The sequence below is a fragment of the Anguilla rostrata genome, chromosome 13, assembly GCF_018555375.3.
Source record: "Anguilla rostrata isolate EN2019 chromosome 13, ASM1855537v3, whole genome shotgun sequence".
Classification (NCBI taxonomy): Eukaryota; Metazoa; Chordata; class Actinopteri; order Anguilliformes; family Anguillidae; genus Anguilla; species Anguilla rostrata.
Genome location: NC_057945.1, coordinates 19,247,259 through 19,261,340, shown reverse-complemented (window position 1 = coordinate 19,261,340; position 14,082 = coordinate 19,247,259). Strand labels below are relative to the sequence as shown.

Genomic DNA, 14,082 nt, shown 5'->3' with positions numbered 1-14,082 from the left:
ATTAGTGGGTATATGTTTTTAATCTTCAACAACAAAAATCCAGTTGCTCTCATCGTTAGTGTACATAGACTCAATCACACTTAAATATACCCAGAAACCCTCAGCTAAATTACAGTCATCAACAAGTGACAGACCGTGTACTGGCAATGATAAATGATAAAATCATTTGAGTAGAGGAAGGTAATCGGTTTATGACAAGAGCAGGGGAGAATGCAGCACATTTCCTGTCATCTTCATTTTACTTATTAAATCTTCTTTATTTCATCCTGCAAGCTGCAATACTGTACTAACCTTCATTTGTATAATTGGGCTATTCAACAGTCTTCATCTAATGAAAGAAAAATGTCACATTATTGTGGATATAGTGCATGTTTTTAACATTAACATCATACTGTCCTTCATCATTATTTTTGCATACCCTGTTTCAGTGTTTGAGCTAAAGCATAGATTCAGAGACACAAATCAGTGGAAAAGAGGGATGGCCAAGGAGGAGGCAAAGGAGTGCAGAGAACAGATCTCTTCAAAGGGTTAAAATTCATTTAAAGTTCACATTACAGTGAATGAGTTGTGGAACAAATGGCCGTGCTGCCCCCCACACATGCTGATTAGAGTGTGATCAGCTGGCCTTGGCTGACCGTGAGGGGGTGAGCATGCTGCTATCTGTGTCTCCTTCATCTGCTTTGGCATGACCAGCTCAGGCACGGCTAAAACACGCAGTTCCCAAAACAGTGGTGTGACTGATGGTGCTGACACGCAGCAACGTTGCCACAAGGTCACAGCACCATTGCCGCAGGAACGCTCTGCCCTGGCTGCGGGGGAGGGGGGTGGTCGTTGCAACAGATTGACCTTCACTTTGAGCGATCACTATAAGCACACATCAGCAAGTCTAACATTATTTTGTGGAATCATACCCAATACTTCTCATTAATCTCAGTGAGCATTGAACTAGTGATATTTTAAATATTGGGAAAAGGAAATCATTTTAATTTGTTACTCAAAGTTAAAGAACCAAGGACCATGTTTTAATTGGGAGGGGGACTGGTTAAGTCCATCGGAAAAAAGGGACTATTTTTCTGTTAAGAAACGTGTAAAGTCAGAGTAAAAGCAGACATTGTTTGTGGTTATACTGACTGGAGAGTTATCTGTGCCGGTGATGTTTGGCAATTTGGTATGGTCATCTGTGATGGAGCAATTTGGTGATCTGGCAGGGTCATCTTTGCTGGTAATGTTTGGTAATTTGGCACTGTTATCTGTGCTGGTGATGTCTGGTGATTTGACATGGTTATTTGTGCCGGTGATGTTCGGCGATTTGGCATGGTCACCTGTGATGGAGCCATTTGGTGATTTGGCAAGGTCACCTTTGCTGATGATGTTTTGTGATTTGGCATGGTTATCTGTGCTGGTGTTATTTGGCAATTTGGCTTGGCCACCTGTGATGGAAGCATTTGGTGATCTGGCAGGGTTATCTGTGCTGGCGATGTTAGGCGATTTGGTATGGTTATCTGTGCTGGTGATGTTTGTGGATTTGGTATGGTTATCTGTGCTGGGGATGTTTGGTGATTTGGTATGGTTATCTGTGCTGGGGATGTTTGGCGATTTGGTATGGTTATCTGTGCTGGGGATGTTTGGCGATTTGGTATGGTTATCTGTGCTGGTGATGTTTGGCGATTTGGTATGGTTATCTGTGCTGGGGATGTTTGATGATTTGGCATGGTTATCTGTGCTGGTGATGTTTGGTGATTTGGCACCGCCCTCTGTGCTGATAGGCGCTGATACAGGCACATGTAGGAGTCCTGCAGGAGCCTCTTCACCAGATCACCAGTGTTGCTGTGGTCAATAGCGAGGTCCTCCTCTGGCCGTGACAGGAAGTCACCCACTTCTGGGCATGCCTTCACCTCTGGAACACTGTAGCCATTCTGGTCATCACCTGAGGAGAGGAAAGAGGAATCCTGTAGTAGACTGCATGCACAACTACAAACTCCGTCTGTTTAAAAAACTTAAAAGGCTGTGTAAATAGGACTGTCTGAATGTTGTATGTTTAGAATGAATACCATTCATTCTTGACCTCCGTTTAGAATGACTGCTATGGACTCGGGGGTGGAATGGGGCAGGGGGAGGGGGAGGGACCTGGTGTCTCACCACAGCGGTCTGCCATGCTGTCGAAGAAGAGCCAGGAGCGGGGGGCGGGGCCAAACTTGACGAAGGAGACGTAGTGGCTAGTGTTGATACAGAGCACAGCGAACAGCTCCAGCACCTGCCTAGGAGTGGGGTCACCTGCAGGCAAGTCCGCTGGCACTGCCAGCTTCCTGGGGGTGTGGTCCTGCCGCAGAGGGTGGGAGTGCACCTGGGGTGGGGGGGAGGATGAGACGGGGGTGAGGGCTTATAGTTTAACCCGATGAACTTACACAAAATCCTTTCTGCCAGTAGCTGCTGTAGTTTTACCTACATGCTACAAGTGTAGTTTGAGCTGTTCTGCAGCTGTAGTTTTAGCTGTATTTTGAAGGTATAGTTTTAGCTTGTGTTCTGCAGCTGTGGTTTGTTGTGCAGGTGTAGTTTTTGCTGTGTTTTCTAAGTATAGTTTTCGCTATGTGCTGCAGGTGTAACTTTATCTGAATTGTGTAGTGTAGTGTGGTTTTACCTGTGTGCTGCAAGTGATGCAGTACTGTTTGATTCTGCCCGGTTGTAGTTTTCGATCCCTTAAGCACCCAACACACTCCACCTCTGCCCTCCTACCACAAAGGAAACACTCCCGAGTAGCTGAGAGAGAGAGAGAGAGAGAGAGAGAGGGTGTGTGTTCACTAAATATCAGCTCTCACTTACCTCTCAAACAGGGACTACACCCAACACATGAGGCACCTGTCTGAGAATAACAGCTGTAACACTTGTCCCTTACGGAATACACTTGCCTGATGTCCACTGTACCTATTTTTGTGTTTGCATTTAAAACAACCCTATACTCATATCTACTGTAAGCAGCATTTAGTTTAAAAAAATCCTAATACACCTAAAATTCCAGCAGTGTGTACCGTTATGCAGGAGGTCTGTAATATCCAGTTCTGTAGAGGGAAGGATTTGGGGGAACATTTTGTACCCTTTCCCAAATCTGGGCATCTGGACCATCAAACAGGCTGGGACCTGTGTCAGAAAGACAAAGGGATGAGTCTGTTCTTTCAATCTTTATACCTTCTGGCCATCTCTGTGTGTACAGGGAGCCTACTCTTCCAAGCGTTAAACCTTCTCTCTCTTGTACAGGAAGTGTGCTCTTCCAAACATTGAAGCTGCTCAGCAGGTGAAGTACTGCCTTTATACCTGGAGAAAAGTACTTAGCCTGAATCGCTTCAATAGGCATCCATCCGTAAAAGTTGACTGTATGTTGGTACTAATTGCCTAAAAAGTAAATGTAATATACATACAGTATATTAAATGTATAATGTAACATACAACACTTGCGGTCTTGCAGAACGTTATGATGAATGAAACTGAAGATGGAAGATGGTATAGGCTAGGTTTTGGGAAATACTGGGGGTAGAATAAAATAATAAAACATTTTAAACATTGAACAAGAAAACAACAAAAAAGTGATCAACAAAAAAGCATGCGATATCAGAGGCACTTAGTAAGTACACACTTTGAACAATACTGCGTTCTTATCTCTGATACGCAACCTGAAGCGGCCCCTCAGCCAAAAGCAGTCAAACACAAATAATAGCAGCTTGTTGCCTGGATGGAATTCACACCCAGTTTGTTCTCTTTTAATTAAAAAATATTGTCTACTGACGCATTAAGTGAATACATGTGCCGTGGCTTAATGTTTGGTCACAGGATGTGGATTTGTGTCGAAAGACATGCCATAGCACGACCTTGCATTAAACGTAGACTTCCTGTATAGGAGCATCCTGTGGTGACAAACCCACCTCTTCAAACTTGAGGTCACATGAGAGGAAGGAGGATTCCAGCAGCTGTTGCACTGTGGGTAGGGGGCCCATCTGCTCTTTCTCCAGAATGATCTGGAAGGTATAGGCATCCTGGGTTGTCTTGCTGCCCGACCTGCAGCGGAAAACATACCAACAATGCCTTCTCTACTTTCTACTTTCATTCTCAATTTGGGGTCTCGACTTGTATATGTAGGCAAGTAAAACCTCTTTTTACTCTGTGTTTCATTTATGCGTTCCACTTGAGACTACACCCGCATTCTATGCTGCAGTACACTTCGCTGAGAAATACACTCAAATCAGCCATGTGATTTTGTTCAGACTGTGTCGAAGGGGCGTGGCTTATCCGTGGAGGCCGCATGCAAGCAGCTTCATATCCCTCGGTCGCAAAGGAACTGTGTTCTCAGTACAGTTCAGTACTCAGTGAATTCAGTTCATTATACATTTCTTAATGAATACAGACATTTGCTCATATGAAGAGACGCGATGAGCACTGTGGGAGGTCAGAGGAGTGAAAAGACGCAGTGAGGAACAATGAGGAACAATGAAGAGGATGAGGAGCAGTGAGGAACAATGAAGAGGATGAGGAGCAGTGAGGAACAATGAAGAGGATGAGGAGCAGTCAGGAACAATGAAGAGGATGAGGAGCAGTGAGGAACAATGAAGAGGGTGAGGAGTGTAGTGAGCAGAAGACGGATGAGATGTAGTACAGTGAGGAGCAGTGAGGAGCAGTGAGGAACAATGAAGAGGCTGAGGAGTGTAGTGAGCAGAAGACGGATGAGATGTAGTACAGTGAGGAGCAGTGAGGAACAATGAGGAGCAATGATGAGTGTAAGGAGGACTGATCAGACCTTATTTTTAGGAGTGGCTCCACGTGAAGCACTTGCTGTAGAAGAAGAGTGATGAACTCTTCTGGGTCTGCAGGAAGGAGAAACAAACCGTGAGACTTTCCCAAAGAATAAAATCATAAAATCGATAACAATGAATTCAGGTTAAAATAATTCCACTTCCTGCTGTTCTCATAAATAAGCAAAAAATACATTGCCATCAATATTGCCTCACAAGAAGCACTTACCACATTATTACATACTATAACAACAAAATAAATTGAATGCTTTGTTTTAAAGATCTTCCCTACATACATAAATCAAGTAACATCCCAGTGAGTGACTACACTCATGGGGTCATAATATCTAAAACATATTAATAATTGACCTGAATTATGAAACCAGTGTTTTACTCTCACAGGTAAGGCAGGAGGGTGGGCGGAGTGTACCTTTCTCCTCTGTCATGAAGGAATTGCATCCCAACTGCTTCCGGAAACTCATCACTCCCTCAGCCGGAACAAAGCCTTGCCTGAGAGGGAGGAGCAGTGACTAAATACACACACGCTACACGCTGCTGTACATACACAGACACACACATTACACGCTGCTGTACATACACACGCATATTACACGCTACTGTACATACACAGACACACACACACACTACACGCTATTGTACATACACAGACACACACACACACTACACGCTATTGTACATACACAGATGCACGCACACTACACGCTACTGTACATAAACAGACACACACACACTACTGTACATACACACACACATGCACACTACATGCTACTGTACATACACACACATGCACACTACATGCTACTGTACATACACAGACGCACGCACATACACACACACACTACACGCTATTGTACATACACAGATGCACGCACACTACACGCTACTGTACATACACAGACACACACACATGCTACTGTACATACACAGACGCACGCACACTACACAGTACTGTACATGCACAGACACCCACACTTCACGCTACTGCACATACACAGATGCACGCACACTACACGCTGTTGTACATACACTGACACACGCAGACCAGCCTGCTTTGCTTGAGCGGGTAGTTTATATGTGGTACCTGCACAACTGAGTGCATGTGTAATACATGTGTGTTTACCGGTGCAGGCAGTTAATGTGCGATGCATGTGTTTACCTGTGCAAGTGCTTTATTCATGATAGGTGTGTTTACCTGTGCAGATGGTGCACATGGTACAGGTGTGTTTACCTGTGTAGATGGCGCATATGCGTGCAGGTGTGTCTACCCGTGTAGGTGGGGCACGTGTGGTGCAGGTGTGTTTAACTGTGCAGGAGGCGCACAGGTATTGCAGGTGCATTTACCTGCGGAGACGGTTGATGATGCGTTTCCTGAGTATGTGCAGTAGCTCTCCCCCTGTGTCTGCAGTGCAGTGGCACAGATTGTCCAGAGTCATGGAGGAGCTGAACAGACTGCACACACAAGGGTGGGGTCAGGGACTGACTGATGCTGTAGGCTGGTTGATTGACTGATTGATTGAATTTTATTTTATGGATGTGTGTGACCAGATGTCTATGTAGACCCAGCTTTGCAGGTAGTTGAGGGCTCACCTGAAGAGTGTAGCATCCAGGTAGCAGGAGTTGTAGTGCCCCTGGATGCCCTTCATGCGCCCCTCCAGCAGAGACAGGGCCTCCGATTCAGGGATAGGTGGGGCGTCTTCAGCCTCCTCCTCCACGGAAATGTCTAATGAAAGTGGAACCACAAGGGAAAAACGCTGAAACCACACCCTGCTGATTGCCCCGTAGTTCACCCTGGTTGGGTTATACTATGTTAATATGAGGAGAGAAATTTGCTTGTGCTTTTTGCCATGACATATAACACACAAAAGTCAATCTCCTGTCATGAATCCAATTGAACATGCGTTTCAGTTGCTGAAGAGAAGACTGAAGGTGAAAAGCCCCTGAAACCATGTTTTTATTTGTCCAATTACTTTTGCCCCCCTAAAATGGGGAAAATATGTATATAAATAGCTGTAATTCCATCACCCAATATGGATGGAAATGCCACCAAATTAAAGCTGACAGCCTGCACTTTAGCGTTTCATTTCAAATCCAATGTGCAGGACTGCAGAGCCAAAACAACTGAAATTGAGTCACTGTCCAAATACTTACGGACTGCACTACCGTGTGTAAATAAATAATGTATATTTAGCCATTATCCCTGATGTTTTAATTGGCATGAAAATAAGCCGTACAGAATCTGGCCTCACCTGAGGGTTTGTCACAGTACTGGGGGGGCACCTCCACAGCAGGCTGGGACTGGAACCTTCCGTCTGGCCTGCAGGCACCCAGGGGCACAAACAGGGCCCTGTTCCCCTCACAGGCGAAATAACGCTGTCCTCTAAACGTCCCATCAGTGCAGCCACTCACCTCATAGTCCTGCAGGAATTGAACACACCCTTGCAGTTAACTGATGTAGTTCTGCATGGATTAAACACGACTGAGGTTAACTTTGACAAAATATACCACAAATCGCTTATTTCAAATGTTACTGAAAAGAAGACATTATGAATAAAGATAAAAGTATATTATATATAGTATAATTATAGCATATTATGAATGTTATGCTGCTAGAGAAAACATCTTTAAGGCAATGGGGGTGGAGTCTATAAAAATTTGTTTATTTAAAAATGTTCTTAAACATCAGATTATCTTGGAAGGATACATTGCAAATAGAGAGATGGGGGAGGTTTGCTGAAGCTGAGTGTTGTGAGTGTTGGATTTGAAGGACGATTTGAATGAGCTCCCCTCACAGTCAATTTTAAACAATTTAGCAGCCAGTCACAATGTAGTGAAACTATAAAAAAGCTATGAAAACTTTCAGTTTGGCAGCCAGGATAAGCTTGATCCTTTTATACAGTTAGCCAAGAACACAAGACGATCCACTTATGGAAAAAGCTGAACATGGGACCAATGCCCCACGCAAAGGAAAAAATGTTTTGCTTGACCAGAAGTGCCTGGAGTGCTCAGGTATTTCTGCACTCACTGTGCAGCGGTTGTTCACCACACAAAAGGATCATTGGCTGCTGCAGAACATTTTTAACATTCAAAACCGGATTGGCTACTATACACCACTGAGAAAAGGGTAAATTCAGAAACAAGAGATAACATTTTGAAATACAGGACATGTTAGATTTTCAATGTGCAAAAATACGCATTCGTACATTAATTTCACAGGAGAACGGGGGAGGGGAGGATGAAATTAGACTGTATGGTTTGCTTACCAGCTCCAGCCCCGCCCAGTCATCTGTATGCTCTTCTGGGACCCCCATCCACCGCATCACCCCGTACACTGTGACCCCGCCCTCTGCCTCCACCTCCACCTCCACCATGGACCCCACCTCCAAGGGGCTCTGCAGGGCGGGGACCCGGCCCACCTTCTGAGGGCCTCCCCCCACCTGCCTACTGCGGGACCTCAAATTGGGGAGCGAGTGGATCCGAGAGATGGCCCGTGTGCTGATGCCTGTGGGTGTGGGAGAGGAACTACGTAAGCAGTCTGCCCTCCTGACCCAGGCGAGATCATTAAAACGGCTTTACCTGAGCGCCTCTGCAGCAGCACAGTCACACGCTCTCTGCATTCCTTCAACCTGCTTTTCCAGTTCCATGCAAAAAAGCAAACGGTCGCCATATACACAAGCATAACGAGCGTACACGCACGCACACAAATACAAACACTTATACAAGTGCTCACAAAAAGGCGTATACATAAACACGCAAATGCTCACACAAAAATACAAACACACATAAACACAAGCACAAACAAATGTGCACACGTGCATGCACTCACACACACATGGACAGATGCATTCATGCACACAAGAATGCACACAAACAGGCACGCACAGGCACACACACGTACACATGTACACACACAATGCTTTCTGAACATTACAGATGTAATTTGTCCGGAAAAGCCTGAAAATGTAACCAAATATAAACATGAGGAGCTGTCCTGACACTGCCTCACAGTAACACGCTGCCTCACACACTCTCACCCACTCACACACACTCACGCACACTAACACACTCTCACCCACTCACACACACTCACGCACACTAACACACTCTCACCCACTCACACACACTCACGCACACTCACACTGCCTCACACACTTTCACCCACTCACGCACACTCACACTGCCTCACACACTCTCACCCACACTCACACACTGCCTCACACACACTCACGCACACTCACACACTGCCTCACACACTCTCACCCACTCACACACACTCACGCACACTCACACACACTCACACTGCCTCATACACTCTCACCCACTCACACACACTCACGCACACTGCCTCACACACTCTCACCCACTCACACCGACTAACGCACACTCACGCACTGTCACATACAGGATGCTCCATAATGTTTGAGACAAATACATTTTTTTTCTTGTTTTGGCTCTGTGCTCCATGATTTTAGATTTGTAATTAAAAAATTCACATGTGGTTAAAGTGAACGTTCTCAGCTTTTATTCAAGGGTATTTTTTATACACACTGGTTTCACCATGTAGAAATTACACACTTTTTATACAGATACCCATTTTAGGGCACCATAGTATTTGGGACAAATTAATCTTATAAAAATGAATGTAGTGATGTTTAGTACTTTGTCGTATATCCTTTGCGTGCAATGACTGCTTAGAGTCTGTGACCCATAGATATCACCCGGTGGCCAGTCAAGTATTTTTCCCATTTTCAGCTTTGCAAAACTGCTTTCTTGTTTTTACAGTGTCTTTCTGACAATTGTCTTGCTGTAGAATGAAGCACTGTCCAGTGAGTTTGAATGAATTTTCTTGAAGTTCAACACCTAAGATGCTTCTCAACATGAATCAGACTTCATTCTGTTGCTGCTATCAGCAGTAACATCATCAATGAAGACAAGTGAGCCAGTGGCAGCCACGTTTCACAGGTGAGGGGTGCTTTGGATCTTGGGCTGTTCCTTTTGGCTTCCACATTTTCCTCTTTCCATCACTCTGATACAAATGAATCTTGGTCTTATCTGTCCACAAAACCTTTTTCCAGAACTCTACAGGTACTTTTAGGTACTTCTTAGTAAACTGTAACCTGGCCATCCTGTTTTTGTGGCTAACTGATGGTTTGCATCTTGCAGTCTAGCCTCTCTAATTCTGTTTGTGAAATCTTCTGTGGATAGTAGTCACTGACATATCCATGCCTGCCTCCTGAAGAGTGTTTCTCATCTATAAGTTTTTTTCCTTCATTATGGGGATAATTATTTCGAAAATCTGCACTTTAACTGCATGTGAATTGTATGATTCAAATGTAAAATTGAATTTGAATAGCCGAATCAAGAAAAAAAAGGCTTTGTCCCAAACATTATGGAACTCACTGTACACATACAAACACAGGCAATATGGTACCTTTGGGCCTGTTTGTTGTGGGGAAAAACTGGAGAAAGTCAGAATTTGGTGACAACAGAACAGCACTTGTGCATTTCACAAAGCATCTCAAACCCCTCTCACAACCCGCTAGTTGAGCTGGCCCACAGTTTGGGAAGCGCATACTGATGGCTTCACACCCACAGTTTGGGAAGCGCATACTGATGGGTTCACACCCAGTTTGGGAAGTGCATACTGATGGGTTCACACCCAGTTTGAGAAGCGCATACTGATGGTGCTGGGATGGGGCACCATGTAACAAGTGTCATAAAAGGGGGGATTTAGAGTGAAATGTACAGCGTGGTGGTAGTTAGTCTAGGTATAGTCTGAAGAGATGAGTCTTCAGGCCACGGCGGAAGATGGGTAGTGAGGGGGAGGTTCGAAGAGGGACAGGGAGTTTGTTCCACCACTGGGGAGCTAGGATGGAGAAGCTCTGTGATCGCTTTGGTCGGGTGGGAGGGGATACAAGGCACCCTGCTGCTGCAGGGCGGAGTGGTCGAGCAGGCACATAGGATCGAATCATGTCTTGCAAGTAGATGGGGGCTGTTCTGTTTGGGAAGCGCAAGCTGATAGGTTCAGACCCAGTTTGGGAAGCGCATGCTGATGGGTCCAGACCCACAGTTTGGGAAGCGCATGCTGATGGGTCCAGACCCACAGTTTGGGAAGTGCATGCTGATGGGTCCAGACAAGTGGTTTTGGAAGCGCAAGCTGTACAGATAAGTAAATGGAACAGAAATATCACTTTCAGCACAGGAACACCAGACTCACCTTCTGACGGCCTGTCTCCGTCCCTCGGCCTTTCTCTCTCAGTAGAGAATTTTTGGGGTTTGGGGGTATAATTGGGGAGCACCTGAATGATGTCCCCAGCACTGACAAGGGGAAGTGGAGCCTGTTTCTTGGGGGATGACTTTTGATCCGTGTCCTATGCCAAAGTTCAGTGAGAAACAGAAATTGACGGTTACCATGGTGAATCTCCATGTTCTCAGGGTAGCTGTGTCTACATGGGGGCGTTACACAGTTTACATGAAAGATGTGTGTTAACCTTAAGCTGTTAATACTGTGTAATTTCCCAGACACAGTAACATCAGTATTGTCAATATGTTAATATGAGAGCAGTATGGCAGCTACCAAGCAGGTTTTTCCATTGTGCTTATAGCAAAGTACACCCTCAGTGAAGGGAAGGGAAGCTAAACAACTTGAAGGGTGATTCATCCAACAAAGTGTTTTAGCACCTGAACAGAACCTACAGCCTTCCTGAACCAGGGCTGAGCAGCAATGCTGGTGAAAAATCAAATGGACAGGAAAACATCGTTGAGTGAAAACTGCAGTTCTCTATACTGGTGTCTATGAATACAGTGGAACAGAGGATTTCCTTGTATGACATGTCTGGTTAATACTTTTGTGATTTATTTTCTTTCCTTACAGTCAAAGACTGAATGATGCCAAATGTATAATCACACACTCACACGAACACTCACTTTCCAAGAAAAACAAATGGATGGACAGTATAAAAATGTATGTAATGGGACATTCCTAAATCCAGTTAGTTTTGCATAAACAGAAGAGGCAGCCACACACTGGTCTCTTATTTAGCACTGAACATCACAAAGGGCAGGAAAACCATTTGCTGTCAATCGCTGAGCCCTGATAACCAATCACAAGACACTGCTCTCCTGCTGCATAACTCAACATATCACATGAGGATATGCACCAAAACTCCAGAAAAGGTGAACTAGTACCTGCACAAAGTAGTAATTTTTTAGTAATGAATGTGAAGCTGATTTATCGTACCGCACCTGGTGGAGACCTGTATAGTCGAAGTGTGATTGTCATGATCATGTTCAGCAGCAACAGTGTGTGGGTACAGTTTACCCTCATGGTTTGCACAGCTTTTCGAGGTGCGTACGCCCTCATTTTTTTCTTACCAGAAGCTCCACCTCAAACCCCAGCATGAGCAGGTCGCTGGGGTTTTCCCGCCTCCCGATCTTCATTAAGTTCTTGACCAGCCCTGGCTGGAGGCCTCTCTTGTGCTTCACCATCACCAGGTCGTCCTGGGCAAGGTCACAGATGGCGGCAAACAGCTGCGGGTTACACAGGAGCTCCAGTCTCTTGTGCGGGGGCAAGACGAAGAGCAGGAGCTGTGCCTGATGGCGCGAGAGCGGGTAGGTGTCCTCGCACTTCACCACCCCGGCCCCCTTACAGCTGCCTGAGCTGCCGTACAGCTGGCACACGAGCTCCCCTCGCGGAGTCTCTGCCTCTAACCAGCCGATGGAGCCCTTGGACGCCCCCTTCTGGCTGCTTCTGGCCTTTCCCCTGGTGACGATAAAGAACCTGTCCTTCCGTCCCTCTTTGCGCTCCATAACCACCACTAGCCGCGGCTCCACCTTCAACTGTTGGACCGTCCGTGCGGTTGCCTCAAAGCTCCGAGTAGGCAGTGTGACAGCAGGCATCCTGTCGGTGGAAGATCCTCCGCGTTATCTCAGAGACAGTAATGTCACCGCCAATCGCGATTAGGCTACTGCGAAAACACCAAGCATGTGCCTTGCAAAACGCCCTCATCTCCTCCAAACCTGTGTGGTCAGTTACAGACAAGTCCGCCACAATGTAGCCTACACTTATCTGATTAAATAGTTAAATCACATGTCACCCTCCGAAGAGAAGAAAAATCTTGTAGAGGGGATGTAGCGTCAAAAAGTATGATAGCTGTTTAACGTTAAAAGACTTTGAGTAGTCTAAAACGGCATTTTTCAGTAAAGCAAACTCAGGAAATGAACAAAGTATATGTATACATATACATAGTCTCAAAGTAGGCTACTATTCAGCTTTGACTTATCTTTGATTTGGTAAATACAAATCCTAATATAGCCATAAGCACGCGATTCCTTCTAAAATTATTCCGGTTTCCGACCCCCACGTTCCGTGTTATAGTGCTTAAAATATAACTTATTATTCGGTCATGATTACAACAGCTGTGGTATTAATGCTTTTTTGCATTTAATGTTAAAAATATAGATATTCGGGTAGCTCAATTCAATTTGTTAGCCAACGTTTGTTAGTCCACGTTACAAACGTCATCAGGTGACACGTAGACACTTTTATGAGGTATAAATGGATGTAGGCTACTTACCGTTTGCCTACAGCATAGCTTCACGGTTTCCCCCAACACCTACTGGTATTGCGCTGCCATCTGTTTGGCTGGAAAAGTTGGACCTACAGTAAGCGCTGGTTTCAGGAAGTTGAAGCGAAGTGTTCTATTTGAACTATCTGTGAACTGACTGAAACTAACGTCAGCGATGTACTCCAAGGGGCGCTCGGGGCGTGTGCGTAGGCTAGAAGTCGTATTGTTCTGTAGTAGTGTTAGTGTTTGTGGGATGTTCCAAACGCAAGAATGGCGAAACCCATCTGAGATAAACTCACCACTTTCCCCTTTCTTGCAAATCAGATAGTGCTCTGTTGAGAAGACACTCCCATTTACTTGACCGCAGCCACAGATGAATGCATGCAGTGTGGTTATGCTGCGCGGTTCTTATATAATTTGTCAAATAATTTATCTGAAGAAAAGCACGTTTTGGTGCAAAAAAGTTACTTACACATACTGTAGCCTATATCATTTCACTTTTAACCCCCCCCTTCATGACACTCATGATACCTCATGATATTCCAGCACTTTTTGGGAATTTGTATTTGTCCTAATATTGTAGCTTGTTCTTCTCCCTAGTTTGGCTTGGCATAAATTAGGTCAGAATAGTGTTCACTGTGTGAACTAAACTGTGTTCTTGGCTAGAAATAGCTGTACGAAATGAGTATCGTATCTTATTGAACCTGTGTTTTGTAGCT

The 14,082-nt window shown here is 45.1% G+C and overlaps 1 protein-coding gene across 1 annotated transcript; it reads right to left on the bottom strand.

Annotated features, from left to right (window-relative positions):
* Position 1: 1 nt before the first annotated feature.
* cyldb (cylindromatosis (turban tumor syndrome), b) lies at positions 2-13,651 on the bottom strand. The gene is made up of 14 exons (XM_064305168.1): positions 13,373-13,651; positions 12,171-12,696; positions 11,014-11,167; positions 8,060-8,298; positions 7,046-7,214; positions 6,387-6,519; positions 6,141-6,248; positions 5,209-5,288; positions 4,784-4,850; positions 3,915-4,047; positions 3,027-3,135; positions 2,639-2,757; positions 2,140-2,344; positions 2-1,927 (listed from the first exon to the last, which is right to left on the bottom strand). The coding sequence occupies exons 2-14, from the start codon at positions 12,693-12,695 to the stop codon at positions 1,122-1,124; spliced, it is 2,847 nt and encodes a 948-aa protein (XP_064161238.1). The 5' UTR covers position 12,696; positions 13,373-13,651; the 3' UTR covers positions 2-1,121.
* Between the last annotated feature and the right edge of the window lie 431 nt (positions 13,652-14,082).